Here is a 27,920-nt window from a genome sequence, read left to right on the forward strand (position 1 = left end):
TTAATGCCCATTCTTTAATACTGATAGAAGAAAATACTAAATAATATCAGTCTCTTTTGTCATGTCAAACTTTAATTATTGTCCTCTTACTTGGCATTTTACCAATGAATCAAACACTAGGAAAATAGAAAAAATTCAGGAAAGAGCTTTGAGATTTATTTATGATGATTTTAACAGTAACTATGATCAACTACTTGAGAAGTCTGGCCTTATTTCTTTGAAAGTTAGGAGATTAAGAGCAATTGCTTTTAGAAACATACAAAATTATAAATGATATGTCTCCTGTTTATTAAATGATTTACTACATTTTAAACATTCGAAATATAATTTTAGACACACCAATATTGTTGAGGTACCTTTACCAAGAACTGACAGATATGGTAAGAAATCTTTCCGTATGCCGCTGCCAAACTTTGGAATCAACTTCCAGATAATTTTAGACAAACTTCATCTTTTAACCATTTTAGATCATTGATAAATACTTGGCAAGGGAGAACTGCTCCTGTACTTCATGTAATACCACATAACGCATTGCTACATCATCAAAAAGAAAAAAACCAAAAAATGTTTGGCAGCGACATGCTGGATGTTTCAATTTTTAGTTACTTTTGCTTTGCATTTGTTTTATAACTGTGCTTGATATGAAGCTGCCTTTTGTGTGCTTTTAATGTGATAGATTTATTTCTATTTTAAAAGTGCTATGCTTTGTGTGCTTTTATTGTAATAGATTTATTTTCTATTTTATGTGGCTATGTATCATCTTTTATATACAGGTATAACTTGAATGTTTGTGTGTATGTTAATGTCAGGATTGATGTTCATTATGCATATTTTAACCTTGTCTTTCTATTGCTTAGTCCTAACATGTTTTATTTATTTATATATAATTTGCTCTTTTTATAAGTTGGTTTGTCAATGCATTTTATTGTGTGTATGCATGCCTGATGTTCCTCTGCTTAAATGTTTATGTGTCTTATATAAGCTGTGATGTGTGATCTTAACTTTAAGTATGTATATTAATGGTTTTTTATTATTAGATCTAATATGTATTACCTCTTACTTTTGTATGCTATTGATGAATGCTAGTACAGTGCTGTTTGTATACTCTATTTGTTAATGCAATGCTATTTGTCTAATTTTATCATAACCATTTTGTCATTTATCATATCTTAAACATGTGTTTTATATTACTGTAGTCGGTGTAAAAAGCTCATCAGAGCTTATGTTTTATTGTTGATGTATCCGACTTATAAATAAAATTTACTTGACTTGACATATTTTGCGGTTCGGATCGGAATATCCGTCCCGAGGTGACCCGCCCATTGGGCGGTAACGAGGCTTGCCGAGTTACCGCCCATGGGCGGGTGACCGAGGGACGGATATTCCGATCCGGACCGCAAACATATGTCAGATATTTTTTCTTGCATATTCTACCATATTCCATTATACTTTAAATTCTTTATCTTTATTTTCAATGAAAATTAATATCATTACAACCATAACTACTTTCTTACAACGGCGTATGAATTACAACTTCATTCATAACGGTAAAATGACGTCATCCTAATCGTGCCATTGTACAGCACGCGACTCATCTGGAACCCCCCATGCCAGATGAAATTTCCGGCATGGGTAAAACTCACGGAAACGCCAGTCTGATATGCAAGAAATAACTAGAGAGAATAGTACCATACATATGAACTTTTTTCGACGATCAAGTGGGAGATTTTTCTTCAAAAAGAGGGAGATTGATAAACAAAGAATCTGATATCAAAAATAGGGAGATTTCTTTAATTTGTTAAAATATCCCTTATTTTTTAAGAAAAATCTTTGAAAATATGGCTGCAGAAGGTCGGAGTCTCCTGCTAAAAGTGGGAGAGTTCACATGTATGTAGTACTTACATGGGGAACAAATATTTTACAGTTATTTGACAGGTTCCGGCGTATTGACCAGTTCCGAAGAATCAAGCGAGCCATTCAAGTAAACGACAATAAATAAAGAAAATGAAATGTTCACTGGTTTTGATGTATATTGACATTCACAAATAAATAAAATGTCAAAAGAGCTTTATTCATGTTTATTATTGATGTTAAAAAAACAAAAAGAAATGTTTTTTTTGCAATAATTGCACACCCAAAATTTAGAACTAGAAATTGTTGATGACTATGGCTTAATGCAGTAAAATTTTCATTTTAATTTACAACTCCATGTAGTAAATTCATTATGCTTTTCAAAATAGAAATTCTGCACAACCAGAAATAGAATCGTTAATTGAAATTATCAATTAACACCAACTTGAACTAAATTGAAAAAAATATTAATGAGCCAATCAATGGGCATGCTCTGGAGTGCGGGTAACTAATACCCGCACTCCAGTTAACCACTGTGCATGTATATGTATACGATTTAACCCTGACACATTTTCAACAGAAAGGTCTCCAAACTATGATACAATTTCATAATAGAGAACTGTGATTTCGTCGTTTAAGAGGATTATCTTTTTAATGGGGTTGGGGGAGGGTTTTTGGTGATTGGGGGGGGGAGGGATTGGTATTTTATAATTGTATTTTTTGGTTTATATCTTTACTCATTTGTTACAGTGAAATATGTAATAATAATGCGCAATATGCATTTGTTTTGTTATTTTTAACATGTTCAAGTATTAAGGAAAAAAGTGTTGCTCATTTCCAACTATGTACGAATAAATGCGTGCACAAGTAAGCTTTAGTTTATAGATTAGTATAAACGTATGCGAATAACAAGTTAAGGTACAAGAAGTTGGCCTACGAATCAAATTATGTAAAAATACGAAACGTCACTCAATTGTTACAATGAAGGGGACATAACTAATCTTCACCACGATCATGATTTGTACTGAAGAGTTAGTTATACACGAGTGGCAAGTTTTCGTAAACAAGGGCAAAAAAACAAATCTGTAAAAAAGACCCGAATTAGTATTATGATTGTTGACAAAACTTTGGACTTACATGTACTATTAAAATGCTTCACATTAGGCATACAACATTTTCTAAATATTTGATTACAAAAATGTTTATTTTTAATGTATTTTTTTAGAGTTTGTGACGACGCTAAGGTTGACACACGCCTCTTATTTGTTTATCTATACACAATACACAAGAGCCCACGGTAACAAATTAGATACGATCACTTGGTGTTTATTATTCTTTTCGGTTATTCGGGGCATTTAACGGTTAACAATTTCCTATTTACGAATTTCAATAAAGAAAGAAAAAACAAAACAAAACAAAAAAACGTACATTTCCGACGTATTTTGTTTTACATTTTATCCCCATTTTTATGTTTTAAACATTGATGCTATTTTATGCCACCAGAAACCAATCGGATTATCTCGGCTATTATCAATACTAACTGACAGAAAGGGTCGAAAAGTGACGATTGCACTAGAACCCGGAATTCACAAAATGCACGTGAGCGCGAAGAATTCCTGTGTCATTGAAAATGGTTGCTACAAAATTTCAAGTAACTGTTTCTTAAGCTACCACAGGTTTTCTTGCACCAGTGTGACACCAGGTCAGGTAACTGAGTTTGCACATTCTATATGATTTGCCCTTTCTGTCCACTATTCAGTGAGGAGGATATGATGTGTAAGCAGTCGGATAGTTCAATCAGTAGAGCCGAGGTACGGTGTTTCGGGGCTCCTAGTTCGAGTCCCGGTCAGGCTGCACACTTTCTCACCCTGTGAAATTTCCATCAAATCTCAGTAAAATACGAAATTTTGACGAGTATACCGAATGGAATTTATGCCTTATGAACAATTATAATTTAATCATTGTAAAACAACAATACACGAATGTTTAAATGTGGACAATAATAAAAACCCCCGTATTACGGCGGCGGGATGGAATCACTGCATGAGGGCGTTTTAAAATTCCAAAGATAAGGTGGTAATAAATTTTGGGTTTGGGTTTTTAAAAAATTTACAAATAGGCCCCATTTATTGCTAAAAACAAATTGTCCTTTTAAGGAAAAATCTGTAAGGTTTTTGGACCGTTTTTTTTTTTCGTTTTAGGGACTTTTTTTTGAGCCCAAAAGGTTAAAAGTGAAGCCTTAGAAAATTTCCCGTGAAAATGTCTGTTTTCTGTTAAAAAATTCTAAAGTTTAAGTAAGGGAATTCCTGTTTAATATAAGTTATCCTTGGGGGTCACGAAAGCAAAATTCCCCCCCGTGGTTTTTTTCTTGAAATTTTACAGACGCTAATCTTGTCCGGTCGAAAAAAAATGCTCGTTTAGGCAGATCAATTAAAAATTTGTAACAACTGTTCAAGTTTAAATTTTTTATAATTTCCCTCTTTTTTTTTTCTGAAATTTCCTAACCCCATTACCATAGCAACTAGGGACATCTCTAAAAATTGGGCCAAAAAGTTGATCACTATTTTGCGTTGAAATTTTTTCCATCAAAATTGATTTCAAAGTGCTCCACAAAATTGATTTAAAAGTGCCTACTTCTCAATGGATTGAGATAGAGTCAAAGGCTTTTCAGCATTGGTTACACGTTACCTTGTGATCGACCTGGGGTCATTTTTAGCCTCCAGCAAGTCCAAAGTTTTTTGGCGATGAGGGGGACTCAGCCCCTCTTCAAAAACCCCCCAAACAGAAGGGGGCACATCCCCTTCTGGCAACCCCCTGATGTATCTTTTGGTTGGGGGTGGGGCCGCGCCGAAAAAGTGGTCAATTTTTTTAAACAACATTTATCAAACAAAAACAAGTGTTTGGGGGCCTACATAAGGCATTTTTTTTCACATTTGAGAAAGCAAAAAAGGAGGGGGGGTGAACAGGCGTAGAAAGGCGTATATATCTGGTAATGGGTTAACAGAAAAAATGATTGAAGAAAAAAAAACGAAATTACCCAAAAACGCGTTTTTTCCATGTTAAAACATGGCCTCACATATAAATTTTGAAGAAAATTGCTGTTTTGTAGATTTTTTGATTTTTTCATTAATGCGGTATGTGCATCGAAAAAAGCTTATTAGCAACATGCAGTTACAATACAAAATGTTTTGATTTAGTACCACAAAATTTCACTATAAATAGAGAAATGAACATGAAAAACTTCATTTTCTATATTCATGCATGTGTGCTTGATCTGTTTTGTGTCTGTCAGTTACATGCATACAATACATAATTATGTATCTTAAGTTTAGCAGCGCACTCCCTTTTTAAGACATAACGCCAATTGCATATTACAGCAAGTAACTTCTGTAAGTGGATATTCATTTGCTAGCAATATGACATTATTTTCTCGAGGTAATAATGTTCATCGCTTTATGACAAATAAAGGCTGAAATTTACTTAATCGGCTCAGATTATAAATTTATTAAATTGATGTAATAAAAGGGGAGACTATTAACCTCGCAACTGGTATCAGTGTTAATGTAAAATGGAAAGATAATATTATTGACAGTTTCAAATATTTTCCTATATTATCAAGTTCTTGAAAAACACGACAACGTGGATTCATTTCTTTAAATTTTCATGTTTGTAATAGCGTTGTAGTTTGCCTTTGAATTACATTTACTATTGCTAAACTATTAACAACAGTTCTAACATCACGTGCTCCCCATTTAACTATGTATTTTTTTCATTCATTTTAGTTGTAACCATGGCAATTATAAAGATGAACCTTTCGATGATTCATATCACAAGATGAAAATAAATCCTGTATTTATAGGAAAAAAAACTAGAATTTTTTTATTTGTTATATTCTTTTTCTCTTTTTTGACCTTTCAATTCATATGAACAGATCAAGCACACATGCAATGAACATAGAAAAATGAAGTTTTTCATGTTCATTTCTTTCTCTATTTATAGTGAAATTTTGTCGTACTAAATCATCACTTTTTGTATTGTAACTGCATGTTGCTAAAAAGCTTTTTTCGATGCACACACCGCATTAATAACTTTTCTATCTTGAGAAAATATTAGAAATGATAGTTTAACGTCTCAATTCCGACTAAAAGGACGCAAAGAAAAGAGGAATTGATAAAAGATTGAACTTGATTTTCTGTCAGAATGTTAGCCACTTTCGTGGTATTTCTGCCATCGACGGCAGCATTTATAATATGTATCTGCCTACAACGGCAGCATTTTTTCTTCGACCGGACAAGATTGAGCGTCTGTAAAACTTTCAAGAAAGACTCACGGGGTAGATATTTGGCTTGCGTGACCCCAATGGATGAACGTCTATATTGATAACAGGAAATCCTGCCATTTACTTAAAACTTGAGATATTTTGAACAGAAAACAGATATTTTCACGGATTTTTTCCAAGGCTTTCACTTTTAACCTGCTCAAAATAGTCTTAAAACAGGAAAAAACGAGTCCAAAATTACCTTACAGTATCTCCATTCAATGGACAATAGTTTTATAGCAATGATATGGGCCGTATTTGTGTAATATAATTAAACCAACCAAATTTATAACCTACCTGTACCGATCGGTAATTTTCAGATATCTGCCATCACTGCAGTGATCTGCCATCACTGCCGCCGGTAATACGGTGTGATATATAGAAGTAGCGATTTTAAAAACCAACAATGTCAACTTTCAATGGTAAAACTTTGATATGACTTACAACAATATTTCATTGACAAGTGTTTTTTTTGTATTTTGGAATGTAATTAACAGGCCAATGTTCAGGCATTGATATATATTTCTATTACGGAGATCTTCCTCCATAATTAACAAAGTTTTATGACCCATTCTCCTATATATAATAGTAAATTCAATATTTTGTTGGCAAATTTGTTTGGGGGGTATTTTTTATAAACTTTTTTTTATGAAATATGAAATTGTATTCAAACTAGGGCTCGATTCTTTCCATTTTAAATGCCAACTTTGTTCTTAGTACTAAAAGTAGGTTATATGCAGGACATTAAAAAAGTAAATAACAAATGAAAAGAATATTGTTCTTTGTTAGAGATGTCAGCATTTTTTCCCTTATATTTCAGCAATTCCCTCGATCATAATAGATTTATAATGCTACTAGTTTATATTTCCGCCCAGCCTATTTATATAAAAAGAATGTAGTTTATAAGTAGGACGTGCGAGTTTTTACCCATTGATGGAAACATGCCCGTATAAAATGTTTTCGGGTATACAATTTCACCCATTATCGTAACATTGACGTTAGAATATGAATAGAAATAATAATGAGCCGAGTCATGACAAAACCAACATAATGCGTTTGCGACCAGCATGGATCCAGACCAGCCTGCGCATCCGCTCAGTCTGATCAGGATCCATGCCGTTCGCTATCGGTTTCTCTTCTTGTACTAGAATTGGTAAGCGAACGGCATGGAGCCTGATCATACTGCGCGGATGCGCAGGCTGGTCTGGATCCATGCTGGTCGCAAACCCACTATGTTGGTTTTGTCGTGGCGCGGCTTAATTATTAATAACGCCCACACCACAGAACACGTAATATTCAAATATCCACCCTGGGTAAATCATAAAATCAACGAAATTCAATTATTTACATTGTGGATTTAACTTGCTATACAGGCGTTATAATTATACCCTGTTTATACACGAGCTGAACTTTTTTTATAAGATTTGCTTTTACATATTATTTGTACAGGATGTCCCCGGATGGTTTAATATTGTATTTATCGAAAAATAAACGTAAACGGAAAACACGAAAGCTATTGAAATCGTCAGATATAGACGATTTAAAGTTAACAGTAGAGGTTTAATATTCGATCATATTATGGAGAGATTTTTTTTCAAACCGTTTTACAATTTACACTGATTTATGAATGGATATTTACAGTGCTATGAACACTTGAAAATACGGGGAGACACGAGCTGTTATATAACCTCCCGAGTTCGGCTGATTTTAATATATACGAGGTGCTGTCAACTATATATGGTTTAAGTAATGCAAGAACAAGGTTTGTGCATTTTCATAAATTTTCTCAGATACTACGTTTTTCAACGGGAGTGTCATTTGTTAAATAGTGACTCATTTTTGTCAAAGAACGCAAAATAAGTGACAATGTTTTAAAAACGAAATATCTTAAACTGGACTACCTTGTTAATCAATTTTTTTACTTAATCATATTTATATTTTTATTTCTAAGATCGAAATACTTGTGTCTATTTGTTTCTATTTTTCTATTATTTTTAAATATTATTACTTTCGTGACAGGTTGTAGCAAAATGAGGTAAAGAAAATAACTTCATATCATAATCATTGACAAATATTAGTTTAACAATATTTCTTTACTAATTTAAAATGTACTTTCATTTCGGTGTAGTTAAATATAGCGTTAGAAACTACGTTGTATTTATAGTCAATAATTTTAACGATATGTTTACTAACGAAAAGTATAAACAAGCTCCTTTAAACAATTTCTTATTAAGGTCTTTTTTCTCTTTAATTCACGTAAAATACCTGTGCTTCCATGTTTAGTCACCTAGGACAGGACCTTAGTTTAATAGAATGTAGATACCTTTTGGTATAGGTTTGCATATTTTACTAGGTCTAACCAAAGATTTTAAAAGTTTGTATTTGTTTTAAAGCAGCATGCCTCCAGATGTGTCATTTTTTTCAATAAAATCAAACTTAGGAAAGATTCTACCAAGAATTTTAAGAAAATGAAAAGGGTTCAAGACTCAAGTAATTATTTACATGTTATGTGCCATTATATGATTGCTTTTTCAGTATTCATAACTATATTTCTACAGCGTTACTAACGCAGTAAGTGCTATTTTTGGATATTTTTAACTCTTATTTTGTAATGTAAGTGCCATTGATAGTGCGTAAATTGCTTCCTTTTAGATATTTCCCAATATTGTAATTTTAAATACATTTTCATGAAAATTAGCATGAATCTGGAGGCGTACTGCTTTAACGAACGAGAAAATATTCTACATTTACAGCTAAAGCTATCATGTATACAATCCTTTTCATGCATTGTCGTGAAAAATTCACGACATGTGTTTGTCATTTATTGATTGGTCATGCACCGTAAAGAGTAACATATTGTAAAAGTTTAAGAATATACAGTGTTAAATATATACAAAAAATATTATAATATGTTACATTGGCAATGAACAGATTGCATTTGATTATCTTGTCAAGATAATATATATAAAAGAACAAAAGTTCACGTCCATAACATATATAATATAATATCACATACCGCTTTTCGGCATTTGAAACACATAATATGACACAGTTTCACATACGTTACAAAATAATGACACAGTTTCACATACGTAACAAACGTAATGACACAGTTTTACAACGTAATGACACAGTTTCACATACGTAACAACGTAATGACACAGTTTCACATACGTAACAACGTAATGACACAGTTTCACATACGTAACAACGTAATGACACAGTTTAACATACGTAACAGACGTAATAACACAGTTTCACTTACGTAACAAACGTAATGACACAGTTTCACAAACGTAATAAACGTAATGACACAGTTTCACATACGTAACAAACGTAATGAAACAGTTTCAAATACGTAACAAACGTAATGACACAGTTTCCCATACGTAACAGACGTAATGACACAGTTTCACTTACGTAACAAACGTAATGACACAGTTTTACAAACGTAAAAAACGTAATGACACAGTTTCACATACGTGACACAAGTAATGACACAGTTTAACATATGTAACAGAAGTAATGACACAGTTTAACATACGTAACAGACGTAATGGCACAGTTTCACATGCGTAACAAACGTAATGACACAGTTTCACATATACGTAACAAAAGTAATGACACAGTTTCACATACGTAACAAAAGTAATGACACAGTTTAACATATGTAACAGAAGTAATGACACAGTTTCACATACGTAACAAACGTAATGGCACAGTTTCACATACGTGACACAAGTAATGACACAGTTTAATCATACGTAACAGACGTAATGGCACAGTTTCACATGCGTAACAAACGTAATGACACAGTTTCACATACGTAACAAAAGTAATGACACAGTTTCACATACGTAACAAACGTAATGACACAGTTTCACATACGTAACAAAAGTAATGACACAGTTTCACATACGTAGCAAAATTAATGACACAGTTTCACATACGTAACAAACGTAATGACACAGTTTCACATGCGTAACAAAGGTAATGACACAGTTTCACATGCGTAACAAACGTAATGACACAGTTTCACATACGTAAGAAACGTAATGGCACAGTTTCACATACGTAACAAACGTAATGGCACAGTTTCACATACGTAACAAACGTAATGGCACAGTTTCACATACGTAACAAACGTAATGGCACAGTTTCACATGCGTAACAAACGTAATGACACAGTTTCACATACGTAACAAACGTAATGGCACAGTTTCACATACGTAACAAACGTAATGGCACAGTTTCACATACGTAACAAACGTAATGGCACAGTTTCACAAACGTAACACACGTAACGACACAGTTTCACAAACGTAACAGACATAAAGATACTATTTATACTATTTATATACGATACAGATGATTATAATTTTGGTTTTTGGCTGACAATTAGAAATAGTGCAGTCAATTAAAAGTGACGCCCATTTTTTCGTTGAGCTTAAAGCTCTTTTACTTTTATCTGCATATGCCACGTTAAAGTGGCCTCCAGTTTTTATATTTTTGCTAGAAAAGCAATTTTGTGTTGTTTCAAACTAAGTATTCCAAACACTTTATCTTGGAAAAGTGCGTCATATCACTCTTAAGCCTCCCCCAAAACAGCGTCCCAAGAGCTATTTATAACGCGTCAGTGACGTTCGTTTCTGAAAATAGAAGATCGTGTCCGCTTTAGTTATAGATAAGGGGTATCGAGGGGTTTCCTTATTGTTTGTGTATTTTTTCGACGGAAAATTTAATTTTCCACCTAAATTCTATTGTTTGACACGATACTAAACGGTTTATCTAAAATAATATATTCAATCTTTAGAAAAACAAAAAGGCCGCTTTAAGCAAAACACGGCATACATTCACCTTCAATATAGCTGAATATACTTTTCAGTTTTCATCAGTTATCTGTTTCAACATCATATAACAAATGGATGTTTTACGATTTGGTCTTTACTTTGTGTCCATTGATAAAGTTACTTTATTAATGACTATGTAGATTAAACTTAACGACTTTGAATATGCAAATTAAAAACCTCAATCAAATTAATGACTTATAAATTAACTAAAGACTTAATAGCCTTAGCGCATGCACAGAAGTTCCATATCAATTATGACTGTAGTCAAAGCATCAATATCTGTGAAACAAATGTCCACCCTGACTGAGGCCCGCAAGAAAGATTAAGATATTGACCAAGCAACTTTTATATGGACGAGAATAGAACTATGTCGCCGAAATGTATGCACGAACGTCGTTCCTATACCATTTGCAGCTGTGATTTGACTCACCGATAAGGTGTATATATCTCCGCCATCCACCCCTTCTTAATGTGCATAACTTTAAAATTTAGCTCTTCTAACGGTCCTAGGATCAAGGCCGGGTGCTTTGGAACTTCTCCCATAAAAAAAAAACAAAATTAAGTTAAAATTGAACAGTGTTTTGTGGGAAGGGCAACTCTCTAATGTTGTAAAACTGGGTCCGACCCTTTTGCTTTTTATGAACAACTACAGCGTCCATGTAAATACTGTAGATTTATTCGATAATGTTTTGTTTTGACTTTGTATCTGTTTTTGTATAGAAAGGAAAAAAAAAGGAAAAAAAACAACAACAATAAAACTAAACTAAACTAGCACTCTTTTTAGCAAACGTGAATTTTGTTTTTACTAAACCTTAAACAGTATGTCTTCACCAGCGTTTTGCATAATTATTATTATAAAGCAACGACTTTTTGTAGAGTTTATAAATTTAACGACTTCAGTGCTTGGCCATATTTTTTTTCATTTTACTGTACATTATTATTCATATAATTTAGTCTTTAGTAATACTAATCTATAAATCTATAGCATATCATCTGTGCTTGAAATATAAATAAAGCTCGGAGTGAATACATTCTATATCACAAGTGCAAGTAGATTCTCCGATAAACTGACGTTTTTTTAGATTAATTTAGGAAAATGGCGGACACGTCCAGCACGTGAGTTTCAAATCTTTTTGTAAACAAGTATCTTTCACGTGTATCACGTGGTTTGTTGTTGTTGTTATTTTATTTATTCATTTTTATTTTGAAATGGTAAATGCAAAGTAATTTAGTTTGTATGCAACGATTCTTTGTAGCGTGTATTCATGCCTGCAATTATTGTAAGATCTTTTATTTATAATCATTCCAATAAAACCAACGCCTTTATTTAGCTTTCGACGTTTTGTCTTTTATTTTCAGAAAAAAATGACGTTAAACGATAAAAGTTAAGATCTGATTTCATTTTTCTCTGCGTTGATGATAATCACTTCTGTTACAAGTCTTAAAGGCGCATTATGACCCAAAATTGCTTTTATTTTTATTTCTCGAAAGCCTTTTATTTTTGTTGTACTTTTATAGCTTCCAAAAACTTACTTATTGAGCAATTACCTGAACCATCTTTTTCTTCTGTTACATACTGGCAGTTATAGTAAAATAATATTTTGTATGGAAGTCAAAATACCACTCAGTTTACATTTTGCTACTTTTATGACAAATAATTTCAAATTAAGCACTTCTTTCTTAAGATAACAAACAGATATTTAACATCTCCAAAAATAATATAAACGTTTATATATAGCACTCAAGTTTGCCATAACCAATGAAGTTAAAAAATACTCATTTCTGTGACATAATGTGCCTTTAAATGCACCCGTGCTACAATTATACCAAATGTGGTTTATTTATACACGTATATATGATTTGATCAGAGTTCTATCTTTGTTATTATCCATAATAGGGTAGATAGATATCCTAACGAAAAAATGTGAGGATAATGTAAGCATAACGTGAGCATAATGTGAGCATTATGCAACGATTTCATTGCGGGGTAAATCTTAAATATTTTTGCTGTAACATTGTGTATCTATATAAAGTTGTCATTGATCAATGTGTAACAGATTTATCAACAATTACTCACGAGTCGCATACGTTCTTTTTATTTTGAATGTTAGTTTATTTACATAGTTAATTGGAAAAAATGTAGAAATCAATCTGTTTTTGTGTAAATCTACAATAAGGCCCATTCACAAAGACTGTGTCACCATATGGATGACAGCATCTGTATAAAAACAAATATGCTTAACATAATTGTATTTCTCTTGTATAAACCATCACGAAAACTATTTTGCTGTCTATGGTGATATATTTCCATTGATAAACATGATATATAAAACTAAGCCTATGATGAAGTATAGGTATTAATATATCAGATATTTGATCCATGACAATTTAAACCTTAGATAAACTCTGTTTTATGATATAAACTTACACCTTTCATTGAAAAAAAAAGGAAATCAATTCAGAATGATCAATCATCATATCAAATATAATTTATTCTCCAGTTTTAAATGCCATAATTTTCGTAACATATTTTTAAAAATAATTATTGACATACGTTCCCCAAATCTTTGAATAAATGGTTCCAATTTTTAAACTTTTGTCCGTTTGAGACATTATTCAGAAATAGTGTACTCATCAGGAATAAGAATATTACTGAAAATTTCACCGTGTTACGATTGGTCGAAACGCGGTCACATGGCCTTCGACCTCGATGAATATCACATACCATGTAATGAAATATTCGCCTCATAATCATACAATAATTGTTCTCAATTCAAATATGATAAACTTATATAACTTGTGTTCTGTCGGTGATATTTGTTTAAAAATCACTAAATTTATCAATTCTTCTTTAATTTATGTTTACAAAATGCAATATTTTAAAAATAGATAGATATCTTAAATTTAATTATTATTTTAAAAGTGAAATATTGCGTTCTTATTTGTATAAGATACGCCTGATTGTAAACAAAAGTAAAATGTAAACATGTAATAAACTATGTAAGGACACTTGTATCAAACATTCTACCCCGTCACTTTATAACATTTATCGAACTACAAAGAAGGTAAATGAGAAATAGTTTAAATTAAGAGATACTTAAAGTTAATGTCCAAAAATAGCAGTTCCTTCTATGGAGGTGATGTTAAAATAATCAGTATTTTAATACAGTGAAATGGACGTGATAATTCTTGTTCAGGAAGTTTCGGTAAGTCTTTTATACGAATACAAGTTAAACCATAATAATAATAATAATAATAATAATAATAATAATAATGATAATAATGATAATGATAATGATGATGATGATGATGATGATGATGATGATGATGATGATGATGATAATGATAATGATAACAATAACAAAACAATAACAATAACAATGACAATGATAATGATAATGATAGTAAATGAATAAATGAATAAATAAATAAATACAGTCAACTATCGTTATCTCGACATCGCTTTTCTCGATATTTCGTTATCTCGATGAAATTTTGAAAGTCCCGATTTTCTTCCTTCTTTATCTATATTGGAAATATTTGTTTATCTCGATATTTCTATTTCGATATTTTCAGTATCTCGATGTAAAATTTCAGCCCAACAGTTATTTTCACACTATTATCCTTTGTTTATCTCGACTTTGTCTGTTCCCTTCAGACGTGTGAAAAACACAATCTAGACGATAATTGCTCAATTAATAGCGTGTGTCATAATGACGATTATGTTTGTAACAAGTTTAGCTGTTTTTATAAAAGTTAATCTATTTAGCGTGTTGATTGACTTATGTCCACAATGAGTGAATTTTACATTCTTTTTAAATATTCGAACACTGTATCAATTCATTATGACCTTAAATGTAAATGAAAAAGTGAAAGTATAGAAACGCTATCGTTGCAATATTGTTTCACAACATCACCACCAAATCAATCAGCGGTGGAACAATCTCGAGAAAGACCCGATAAATAACCCGGGAGGATATCCGGATCAACCATATCCGATATCCGATTCACTATATTGGTGTATTACTGAGTAAACATCACTATGTGTTTTTATCACAGACACCCGTATTTCCGCTGGTAAACATCCGCTTATGTTACTTTGTTAAATATTGACTAGGCCTATGAAAACAAGACATTGGGATATTATAGTTTATTTGACATAAGGTATGCACATGTCTTTTGTAAAAATCAGTTTCGCCTTGTTCTAACCCTAATATGTTTATCTCGACATTTCGTTATCTCGATATTTTTTGGACGGTCCCAATGACTTCGAGATAACGAGAGTCGACTGTAAATAAATAACCAATGATAATAATAATGATAATGATAATAATAATAATAATAATAATAATAATAAAGATGATGATGATGATGATGATGATGATGAATTTGAAGTTATTCGTAAGTATGGCAATTGTTTATAATGCCTCTCACATTAAAACTATATAAGATACTTCGTTGTGTTTAGTGCTGGGCTTTGTGTATAACTTTTAGATACAGTTAAACCCTGTGAGCAAATGCCCTAGACAGTGACAAGTTATGGCTTTAAAAGACATTTGGCCTTTATTTGCAGGGTTATCTTTATTCAGAGGTGATCTTTGTCACAGGTGTGACTATATATTGCAGCTTTCGGCACTTTTTGTCAAACACCATTTTTTACTTAATTTACTAACTCAAGGGATGCATATTTTTGCATATCTAAACATTTATCTAAGTTTATGGGATCAGTATTAATATCAAACTAAGTGATTGTTTTGTAAAGCTGTTTGTTTTAATTGAAAATGAGGCTAGCCTTTGATGTGAGAAAAATTATTGTATAAGCAATACATCTGTTTCAATAATTTCAAATCATCTCATTTAAAACCGTTCATATCTAATTTCTGTAGTCAGCGTATATATTTTCTTACCTTTGCGTATCTATCGATCTAACTGATAAATAAAATCGTTTCCTAATCTAACATCTAATTATCACGCTAACATCTGTGACAGTGTGGGTATTGCAGCACTGTGTCACATTCAGTCACTGTTTCTTATAGTACTCACCCACACTTAATGACAAGGTATTATGCTAAGTATTGTTGTAATTCCATTGTTTTCGGGAATAATCCTTCTCTATAAAAAAAATCATTAGGCGCGTTAATCATATTGTACCTGAAAACATTAAGAATAAGATTATAGTGATTTTATTATATGTTAGTAAACTTTGATCTTCTCCATTGTTGAACGAGCTGTTGATCTTCTAATAAGTATATGTTTATTTCTCTTTTATTTGTTGCTTTATGGCAAGTTGTTTGCTTCAAACTTTGAATCGTTTAATTAATTTCCAAAAAATAAACCTTATTTAACTCGTTAATTGTATAAGATATGTTTTGGTTATGTAGTGGGCTCGAACATTGGATCAGCATGAAACGGGTACAGAGGATTGGCAGGACGGTGGTCCTTGTAGCGCTCCCGATGATCATCATCTTCACCTTGATCAACATGTATCTATTCACGTTCTTCCAACATGGCCATTCGGAGACGATGGTCATTCTCAACGAAAAAGTGTACAACAAAAATAGTGACTCTAGTTCAAAGAAAATACCTTCACTTCGTGATAAATACAGCGGGAGAGATGAATCCGCGAATATTAATCAAGTAGATGACGCGGAACAAGAACTAAGAAAAAAATCTGGAAACGGAGACACGCAATCACGTGACAATAAAGATGCTGAGTCATTGAAATATGACGTAGTCAAAATGGAGGATGAATCTATAGATAGAATGATTGAGAAATTTAAAATGGCCAATGACAAGTATTTTATCCCAAACTATTTTTGGAACAGCAGCCTTTATGATTTAACAAGACGCTTCGGTGCTACTGCAAGACGAAATGCTAAAACTTTATCTGGTTATAACCGTTTAAAAAAGTAAGTTAAATTTTTTGTAAGAACCCATTTTATATTCCGTTGACATCGTATCTTTAACCTTTTTCCAACTTTGTTTGATACGTAAGCAGAGTAAATAGAAATCAGTAACATTACGATTGTGATACTCAAACTTTTGATAGGTCTATTTACCAAACGTTCTGGTTACCAAGAACTATTCCTTTTTAAACCGCTAGAAACCTTAAATGGTTGCCAAGGTTTCACAGAAATATTCCTTAAACCGCTAGTCAAATGTCCGCATATGAAATGCCCTGACTGTCTAACAGACATATATATGAAGTACAAAGTGTAGGACATGTATATGAGAAGAACGCTAATACAGAGAGTCTATACCGGAAATAGGCTTAGAATTTGACTTCTTTGAAAATTGTCAACCCAACATTCCTGTTTTATATACTGTATCTTTGGTTCTCTCAATTTCATTTACATTGTATATATCCTAAACGTTTGTTTCTTGCTTTCAAATTTGTCTTGTAAAACTAGTGTAATGATATTCAGACCCCATAGCATCTTGTTCCTATTTACAATTATACATTACTTAGTTTCGCCCTCTGTTTTATCATCATCACAGATGTTCTTGCACTTGTGACCATAAAGTGCCATTCATCGGTTGACATAAAACAGCCATTTTGAAGTTTCAATGATCGACGTCATATGAACACAATCTGAAGATGTAACCTACATTTCAAATATAATATATAACATTTAAAATATGTTTAAACCGGTGCGGGGAGGGGGTAACTTGCATGATTCAAACTTCTCCATGAACAATCTCAGTCGAACCAAATTTATTTTTTCAATTTTGTCATAATGGGCGACAGTTTCTTTCCTTACCACCATCTCATGTAATAAAGATTATCTTATTGAATTATAAGGGTATCTAATTAAAAGGGACACCACATATTTTTTTTACATTACGGGAGTGGAAATATTTTCCTAAATTTGTGTACCACTTGATATAGGTCTGAACCAATAACTTGTGTGGAAATTTACAGATTATTCCGTCACTCCCGGTTTTCCAGATTAATAATTTTTAATGCGCAAAATGAGCCCAGAAATGGAAAGCGTTGCAACGCTTTTAACTCAAATAGGGCTCAGTATTGCAATACCTATTTTACTTTAAATCCTGCGTATATTTCCATGATTTCTTTACTTAGTATTATCTTTTGCAGATTTTTCTATTTTATGTGTTTCACTTGACCTCTTTAAAAAATCAAATTATGTATTTTTAGGCGTTTTGACGTCAGTGAAACTCCTGCTGTGTAAGATACAAAATAATATAATTTGCGATGAATTAAATCTTTTTTTCACAGCTTTTAGTGGGGAAATTACCAGCGTGGAAAAATTTTTCCCCAGAAACATCCGCCAAATTTTTCCCCTGTCAGACCCCCGGGTGATTTAAAACCCTTTTATAAAATGTTTCTAAAATATTTGGGAACCCTGCCCAAATTTTTTTTTTAAGCCGGTAAAATTATATTTCACTGATATCTAGTTAAAAGGAAATTTTGGGGTTGGGGTTGGGGTTTTTTAAACACGTCGAGTTTTAAACCCCTTTTACTTTGAAATTTTAAAAAAGGGGGGAACAATTTCAGATAAAGCATTTTTCATTGGAAAGGGTGTCTAGGCAGGGTTTTCCTTAATAGCTGCCTTCAATTTTCCCCAAAGGAACTAATAATTTCTGTACCCTGCCGAGCAAAAAGGGAAAGTACAAAAGACCCTTTGAAACCCATTTCCTTTGGGTTATTAAAATTATAAAAAAAAATGATCTGCACCGTCCGGAAATCGGGCCCGGGCCGCCCGATGGACCAACACTCTCAATTTTCATTCTAATAGCAATTTGAATATTCTCCTTTTTATTTTGCTTTCTTTATAAGTAATCAATGTTTCAGTTTTACATTTAATGCACATGTGTATATAAGGCAATACAGCGTCATAGAAAAGGTCTGATTTTAATAGTCAAATCAAAGTATGAAGTGAAAAAATAAGCGGTTTGTCGAAAAAGGAACACGCTCAGTCACATATGCAAACGCCTATAGCGATGACTTGATGGCATCTTTATTCTAAAATTCTTGAAATCAGAAGCTGTTTAAGGATAACGTGATATTTATTCATGAGCCGATAGATGAGCAAAAAAGCCAATCTCCTACGCAGTGATCCCCCCGTATCAGTACAATCTGCCAAGGTAGGTAATCACTGTGAGGTGTTTGCAAAAAAAGCATGTACATGACTGTATCTATACATTTATTGCTGTTTTTTCCAGAGGAAAATACGGGAGGAACTCAACTTAAAATTACAGTACGGTTTAGCAATGAAGGCAGAGCGGTTGTAAAGTTTATGAGGTTAGTTTATTTGTAAACTTTTATAAAGATACATTACTAATAAATACAATATGTGCGACATCGGCAACCAAAAATGTTGATGTGTCTTAACATTCAGTTAAAAACAGTACCCCTTGTATAGAAACATCAGGCTTGCATTAAGCATTCAATGGTATGAAGATATGGTCTTATTACATTATTAAAACTGTTCTTTAAGACGTAAGCACGGCTACCTTTCTTTAAAGCTGTATTCAATGTATGAACTGAATTCATGTATTGTAGTTAAATACTCACATATCTGGTTTAAGTGGCCTTCAGTTTTTTTGTTATTTTATGTTATAAAAACAATCGTATGTTGTTCCAAACTAAGAATTTCAGTAATTTTATCTTGAAAAAGTGCGTCATATCACTGTAAAGCCTTCTTTAAAATAACGTCCCGAGAGTTACCTATAACACGTCAGTGACGTTCGTGTCTAAAATTAGAAGGTCTCCGTCCGCTTTTCTAGCGGACCGGTAGATAAGATGTTTGGAGGGGTTTTCTTTTTTGTTCATATATTTTATCACTGACAAACATTTTTCACCTTAAATTTTATTTATTTGACAATTATATGAAACGATTTATCTAAAAATAACATATTTAACCTTTCAAAAATCTGAAGGCCGCTTTAAAGACAATTTCAATAATAACATAACTGTATTGCTAACTCAAAATTACCGCACTAATCAATATAGATTGTGTGTGTGTATTTGAGTTTATTTATACTCGCCACCGGTTGCCCATATGGGCAAGTCCTCCAGAAGAGTATTAGTCATTTTATATTTTGGAGGATAGTGCAAGATACAGATACAGAAAGATGCCCCAATTCCAGAAGCTTCTCCTGGTTCTTTAACGTGCCAAGTAATTAAGCACTCATACATGGGACTTCGACTTAAGGTCTCATCCCAAACACTGATTAGCAAAAAAATTTGTAGTTAGCCACCCACAGTGTCGAGATTACAAGTCTCGTGCTCTAACCGATTGAGCTATGCGGGCTGGCTTATATATATAGATTGATTTTTGGTGTTCAAGTATTTATGTACACCGGGAACAATTATCACATTTATTCAGTATTTAAATATTGTTGAATTATTAACAATGACGTTAATTATGAGAGGTGTTTACAGGTATCCGAGAGAAGTTGAGGCGGACGAGAATCGTTATATATTTGATGACATAGAAAGACATATAGCAGAGATTGCCGCATTTCATCTGGACAAGTAAATCATTTGATATAATATATAATTGTAACACTGCATGTTTGTAACATCGCTTTTCATTGGACAATCATGACGTTTATATAGTTCTACATAATTATACGACTGCTGTCAATTTATAAAGTCACCTAAGTGGTTTGAAAAAACATGTTGGTATTGTTGTAAGTGAGTTAGAATGAACATTTATATGATACATAATACTGTTTTGTTATAGAACATTTTATTTCCGGTTATATAAATTTTATATCGGATCATGTATCTCACACTTGCCAACAACTTCCATATATTATAGTGTTTTCTCGTGCTTTGATGTTATGTCTGATACTAAGTACTTTCAACGTTATTTTTCATAGTGTTCCATACCTTACATTTTAGACCAACTTAATTACTTTTAATTCGAGAGTCCTATTTCTATTGTGATATGAGTCCATTCAAGGTAAAGACTTACTTCACTGTGCTAATGAATTCTTAACAGTACTGTATCAGACAAAAAGATTAATTTGATTAATTGTATTTTGTCAAAACATTGATTTATTCCAGCAATAAGTATATGCTATTAAAAAGTAATAAATTCATTTGAACTATGTTTCAGAATTTTGGGGTTTTATCGAGTACCCCCAACCATCGGTAGATGGTTCAATATCACGGCCGACTTAGAGCCAATTCTACCGAAATCAATCGCGGATACCCTGTTCAAATCGCCAGGTAATATCTGCAACTTTTTAATGTGTTTAATAATGTCAAAGTCAACTATCAATATTATGTAAAATTTTAGAATTTAAATTGCAATGTTTACACTCGTTAAAACTTATACGTGATATAATAACACGTGTTCATGCGGCATGCTTGGCTTATCTAGTCAACAACTTTTCTTTAATTTACAGCCGGAAATTTGTGCTTCTTTGGTGAATGTGATTATTACTGTGACAGTGCGCATGCGTTTTGTGGACATCCGGATATGATTGAAGGTTCTGTACAGAGTTACCTCCCCTCCAGAAACATTGCAAAAAGAAGATCTTGGTATCAACCATGGAGACGGTCATACAGGTTTTATATAATTTATTTTCTTTTGTATTGGCAAATCTCTTTCACGGTTCTTTGTCCAAAATATATACGAGGGATAATCCAGAATTACTCAGATTTTGTTTATAATTCTGATAAATTTCACGTTTTCTTTAATAACTTCGTACCTGCGCAAAGTTTGATTTTTCGTTACTTTAATACAAAATATTATTGATTCAATGGCACCAAGTTCCATATATTTATATTTTCGTGCCCTGTTATAGTAACAAAAAGTTACTCATCCCCAGTTTTTGCATTTATTGTCTTTTGCTGGTAAGGGCAGTAATAGTACTTAATTATTTTGTATAGAAGTCAAGATACAACTTTGTTTACATTTTGCTACTTTAATGACAAATAATTTCATATTTAGCGCTACTTTTTTCATGTGATAAGCATCTTGCATGCTCAAAACCATTATTTGAACAGTATAAAACTCATGTTTGACATTTCTAAAGAATTAAAAAGTTATAGATTTTTGAGGCATTTTTGAGGCATTTTTGAGGCCTTTAATTTATTTTTGCTTTTGATTAGCAATTAGAAAATGACATTTTTTTCCCTTTGTAGTAAATTTCATAAAGCATATTGGGAGGAGAATGACGATCTTTGTGACAGTATCCGACACGAATCACCGTTCAATAATGGCAAACTTTTACTAGATATGGTCGACGCTCATACCTTTGACTTTCTAACAGGTATTATAAAAATATACAATCATTTGAGCCGCGTCACGACAAAACCAACGTAATGCGTTTGCGACCAGAAACTGAAAGCGAACAGCATGGATCCTGATCAGACTGCGCGGATGCGCAGCCTGGTCTGGATCCATGCTGGTCGCAAACGCATTACGTTGTTTTTGCCGTGACGCGGCTCAAATGTTTTCAAGAGGATTTGTTTAATGATCTGAATGCTGAATGTAATTTGTCCTTCATCACACTTCCATACTAGCTTATATGATGTGATTGGCTGTTTTACTTGTATAGTAAAGTTGTTTATTTTGAACTAAAATAACTTAATTATAAGGTTGAATGAATTTGACCTTTTTAAAAACTCTTTTTCATTGGTGGATTTTAATTTATGCATTACGTAGGCAGTAAACAACTTTCTATTGGTCGCTAATTTTTTTGGCGGTAAACTTTCTTGTCTCTTGCGCTTCTGCATTTTTGGTTCATTCTGTATTCGTTTGACAAGTAGATCACATGTTGAAATTCTATTTTATTATTATTCTATTTTCATCTGAATGATACCAGAATCAGTCTGACTACTTTTTCTATTCAAGTCTGTATCCCCAGAAAATTCATCATCCTCGTGAAAACTGACATTTTTAGCGGAAGTTGGCAACAAGGTCGCTTGTGTAGTTTCCTCGGAAAACAATTTAATATCTTCCATGTGCTCCTCTGTCCAGAAGGATTCCTGGTCCTCATCTCCGAATCCGTCATTTAACAATTTATAGTCCACTCTTTTACTTCTAGAAGGCAATATTTTTTTCTTCTCCTGTTCCTTCTCCTTGGACGCCATGTTAGTCCCAAAATACAAACAGCTTACGCGGCACGAAGTTCCGAAATAAAGTTTATTCGTATTCAACGAAATATTATTTACTGAATACGAAAACTCCTCTTGGTTTGCACTATAAAAACCTGATGAACAATACACCAGTCCATAAATCAAATAAATTACCAACATATGTGGAACAATTCTGTAAAATAACTTTCAATAAACTTGTAGTAAAATAGAATCTCAACATGTGATCTACTTGTCAAACGAATACAGAATGAACCAAAAATGCAGAAGCGCAAGAGACAAGAAAGTTTACCGCCAAAAATATAAGCGACCAATAGAAAGTTGTTTACTACCTACGTAATGCATAAATTAAAATCCACCAATGAAAAAGAGTTTTTAAAAAGGTCAAATTCATTCAACCTTATAATTAAGTTATTTTAGTTCAAAATAAACAAGTTTATAAATCAAGCAAATGAAATATGCAAACATATTTAATACATGATGTGTAATATGATTAAATTTAGTTTCATTGAACTATTCAAAAACTAGATTCTACCTTATATTACAATGCCACCATAAATGATATATTAGAACTGTAGAGTTCCAAGCTTGTAATGTTAAGCTACCATATCAATAGCTGTATGAATTAATTAATATTGTATATAGCCAATGCTCAGATTAACTGGCCCTTCATAGTTATATCATCGATTAATCGAGATGTGACTTGTTAATATTAATATATAAACCATGTTGAACTTGAAGTAAGTATATAAACAGGAAATTAATGTATTGGGTCCTGATGTATCAATGACTTCTGTTTGTTTGATGCCACATTTGCATTTTAACGTTCATGTCGCGACGTACAAGCTTTAATAACCCATAACCTGTTCAAACTGAAAGTGTCAAGCCTTCCTCACCTAGAGCCAGGTCAGCCGGCACATCCATACAGTGTGACCAGACCACAAGGTTACAAAACCTTTTTGAGATCAAGCTCAAATCTCGGGATTTTCATAGGTCAATTCACATTTTATGCCTGTTTCTGACCAATCAAATACCTGAGATCTGAGTTTGAGATTAGAATATTTCTTTGTAACCTTGGCCCCAACTTCAAATGTTCATCTTGCTATCCAAAAATTGATAATGGGCATGAAAGAACTGAAACGTTGACGAGTCCATTACACACATTATGCAGGTTAAGGGTTTAAATCTTAGTGTGGCCAAGTGGTTAAAGCATCGGACTAGTATAGTCTAAGGGTCGCTGGTTGTGTGGTTTCAGACTCAGTCAGGGCCAAGCAGTTGTTTCCTTGAGCAAGAAACTTTACTTTCATTGATAAGTACTGGTTGGTTCCAGAGAACAAATTCGAGTGTTTCAATAAGCTTATAGCTTCTAACACAATCGACCTAAAACAAATTTGTATAAACTATACTAAGTAAGCTGCTTGTGCGAGAGATTTTTCACGTTACATATTTCAGCGCCATTAATGGAAATATAACGCACGGAGGTTGAAGATCAAATGTTTCAAAACACAGAGATACTCCCTATTATACACGGACAGATATATATATATATATTATAACATTATGATAATGTCAGTCATGTACTCATGCATTAATTCTCTTTTGTTTTCTAGGAAATAAAGATCGCCATAGTTTTGCAACTTTTAAAGAATATGGAAATTATACGTTCCCTATAATGTATGATAACGGCCGAGGGTAAGTAAAACTTTTACAATAAAGCTGCGCTGAGTTCTACAGAAGTCTGAAATAATCTAAACATTAATATTAAGTTTTGATGGAGCAATATTAATCTTTCAAATTGTTGTATTCAGAAACCAAGCATGGCTTGCATGTCCCGCGTTGAATTTATATTCCATGTTTTTTCAGTGTTATCACCATATATCAGTACCCTTGTGGTTTTAATGTTTGAGGCATAAGCATTGCCCCGCTTGATTGTATAAGACGATCGAATGTGTTTGAATTACTGGAGTATATACTTCTTTTAAGCTCCAAGAGGTGAGGTGGTTTTGACCCCTGGTGTTGCTTTCAAGTTTGTAACACCCGAAGATGGCCAAAATCATCTTTCAGTCCCAAACCGCCGGGACTGAAAGCCATAACCACCGGGCACTGAAAGCCCAAACCACCGGACACTTAAAGCCCTCGTAGAAATTCTGTTGACAACCATTTTGAAATCTTAATGTCATGTGATTTTTTTTATTTGCAGATTCGGCCGACAAACCTATGACGCCATGTCTATCTTAGCACCTTTAAAACAATGTTGTGTGATTCGTAAATCGACATTGTTAAAATACCTGAAACTTTATATAGGCCCGGAGAGACTCAGTGCTTTGATGGAGAAAACTTTAGAATCCGACCCCATAGCACCAGTGTTGATTAAACCCCATCTTAATGCACTTGATAGACGGTTAATAAAAATTCTGCAAATAGTGGCGGACTGTGTAGACAGATTTCCGGTTAAATCTGTAGTCATTTTCGACAGATTTTGAGATAGTCAATTTAAATTTTCTTTTTTGGTGGTCGGTGAATCTTTTATAGTTTTTTTTCTTAGAATGTTGATAAGTGGTCAATGAATTCTGAACTGTAGAGGTGAACATTTTATGGAGAAAACGATGGCAAACTTTATTAAAAATAAAACACAAAGGCTGTGATTTGACAGTGATTAAGGTGGCACTTCTTTTCACAAAAGTAAAGCAAATCGTTCCGAAATGTGTTAAAATGACAAACTTAGAATCACGATTTTTGATTACTATAGACAGTAAATCGTTTGATAATTGAACACAACCAATACCGGCGCAGACGACAAGACGCCGGAACTTGAGGGAAAGGGGGGAGAATAGTCTGCAAGGGACTAAAAAGTTTCCCATAAATTAAAAGATACCACAAGTATAAGACCGTGTGATTAGACTGCTCATCGTTACAGAAAAAGCATTCCATTGATTGCTATGATCACGAATTTATCTACGAGAAATGACGAGAAATGACGAGACATAAGTTATTTCGGATGATACAGTAGTTGAAACACAAGAAGAAAGAAAGAGAAGGTAAATCGTGTTGGTCATACTATATGAATAGATGATGATGTTTGACACAGAGTTACAGAGCAATAAGTGCAGAAGAATTGGATAGAAAACATGTTTGGATATATATGTGCTGTGTGTTAGTTATCCTAGTAAGTTACAGGTTGGAAATGAGACATTTTAGGTGTCAGGTTCACTCAGTTACCATATATCAAGTCTTCCATATATATATATATATATATATATATATATATATATATATATATATATATATATATATATATATATATATATATATATATATATATATATATATATATATATATATATATATATATATATATATGACAGTAAACATCATTCTCCATGGCAATATTAGTTATAAAAACCTGTGACAGGTTATATAACCCAGTACCTGATATAACCCAATCCTCTTTATTAGAAATTACTGTATACAACGGTCATATAACCTGTATAAAGTAATATTTAGAATTTATAATTTGCAGTATTACTTTCTTTGTTTAAATAAGATTGGCAGCAGCCGAGTAGATAGGTATTATAGTATTATAATACTGAAAGTTTGTTTCGTCGTTTTTCATTGGATAATCGTAACGTTCATATAATCCATATATACGGTTGCAATCGATGTATGAAATAATTTTATCTTTTTTTCTCATATAGGAATTTTACAGTATAATGAATTCATTATAAAGATTCTGTACAGGTTATATGACCATATAAACGGTTATTTACAATACAACCCTCGCCTTATGAATCGGGTGATATATGAAAACGTTTATGTGCCACGACTGGCCAATGAAAATAGGCGTTACAAACGTGCAGTATTATAAGATGTGATAAGAACGTTTCTGCAATGACATTTGAGGACATATATCTAAATATCGAACGAATGAAAATGAATATCGTAGTCAGATCAAATGTTGGACGGATAATTGTGTCTCCGAACATTTGTAGTTTGTTTGTTTGATTGTTTGTTTGTTTATGGGATTATTTTTGTGTTATTGAGTAACTGAATTTTATGATTGTGTAAACTGCCGCTTTCTTAGAACTGGTATGTAGGAAAGTCCTGACGTTCAGATGATCCGTCGTTACCTTTGTATTTTTATGTATTATACAAAAGTATTTCAAAAATAAGTGTTGAGAGGGGGTTTGCTAACTGTATATCCAATATCTTCCAAAAATAGACTTGTACCAAACTTTGTGATCGAATAACTTCTTTGTTTTCTATGGTAATATGTACTGTTATTTAAATGTTGTACACGTGTTGATTCACGTGTAAAGATAGATTATTTATGTCTTAACTGGAAATAATTTAGTTAAAAAGATGAAATCTTTTATCTATGTTTTCATGTTTTAAATTCTACGCACGGAAGTATTGAGATTTTTGTTTTTCTTTCATTATTCTTGTTTTTTCCAAATATTATTTTTATACATGCATATATATACGAGAAATCAATCTGTTTTACATTTTTAAAGTTTATCTATTTATAAAAGCAATCATTGTGAAAATCCAAGTTCGTGCAATGACATTCTATAAATAAATCTCTTATAATGCTCATGTATTATTGTATTTTATATTATTATAGAGCTTGATTGATTTTGTTATAATAATGTTCATAGTAAATTAACCACAACACTATGTGGATGGGCAAAAATCTCAGACTATATAGCAGTAAAAGAAGACATGTCAATGCGCCCAAATTTCAATCAATACGTCTAAAACACAATCAAAACGTCTTAAGTACAACCAAACGTCTGAAGTACAACCAAAACGTCTTAAGTACAAC

The 27,920-nt window shown here is 32.6% G+C and overlaps 2 protein-coding genes across 4 annotated transcripts; both read left to right on the forward strand.

The window, feature by feature from the left end:
* The first annotated feature begins 7,522 nt into the window (after window positions 1-7,522).
* LOC132713572 (uncharacterized) lies at window positions 7,523-17,075 on the forward strand. Of its 3 annotated transcripts, none has more exons than XM_060696209.1 (2): window positions 7,523-7,931; window positions 16,401-16,964. In XM_060696209.1, exon 2 carries the CDS (start codon window positions 16,423-16,425, stop codon window positions 16,930-16,932), a length of 510 nt encoding a protein of 169 aa, XP_060552192.1. In that variant the 5' UTR covers window positions 7,523-7,931; window positions 16,401-16,422; the 3' UTR covers window positions 16,933-16,964. The 3 variants fall into 3 exon arrangements, with proteins under 3 accessions (XP_060552192.1, XP_060552191.1, XP_060552190.1); XM_060696208.1 differs by lacking the exon at window positions 7,523-7,931 and adding an exon at window positions 8,193-8,204 and having other exon boundaries at window positions 16,401-17,075; XM_060696207.1 differs by lacking the exon at window positions 7,523-7,931 and adding an exon at window positions 12,032-12,135 and having other exon boundaries at window positions 16,401-17,074.
* A 2,079-nt stretch (window positions 17,076-19,154) lies between these two features.
* On the forward strand, window positions 19,155-27,691 carry LOC132713573 (extracellular serine/threonine protein CG31145-like). Its single transcript, XM_060696210.1, has 7 exons — window positions 19,155-19,285; window positions 20,429-20,521; window positions 21,111-21,223; window positions 21,403-21,565; window positions 22,145-22,272; window positions 24,709-24,790; window positions 25,299-27,691. Exons 1-7 carry the CDS (start codon window positions 19,164-19,166, stop codon window positions 25,579-25,581), a joined length of 984 nt encoding a protein of 327 aa, XP_060552193.1. The 5' UTR covers window positions 19,155-19,163; the 3' UTR covers window positions 25,582-27,691.
* Window positions 27,692-27,920: the final 229 nt, after the last annotated feature.

This window comes from Ruditapes philippinarum, unplaced genomic scaffold, assembly GCF_026571515.1.
Source record: "Ruditapes philippinarum isolate M1 unplaced genomic scaffold, ASM2657151v2 ctg3568_1_1_1_1, whole genome shotgun sequence".
Classification (NCBI taxonomy): Eukaryota; Metazoa; Mollusca; class Bivalvia; order Venerida; family Veneridae; genus Ruditapes; species Ruditapes philippinarum.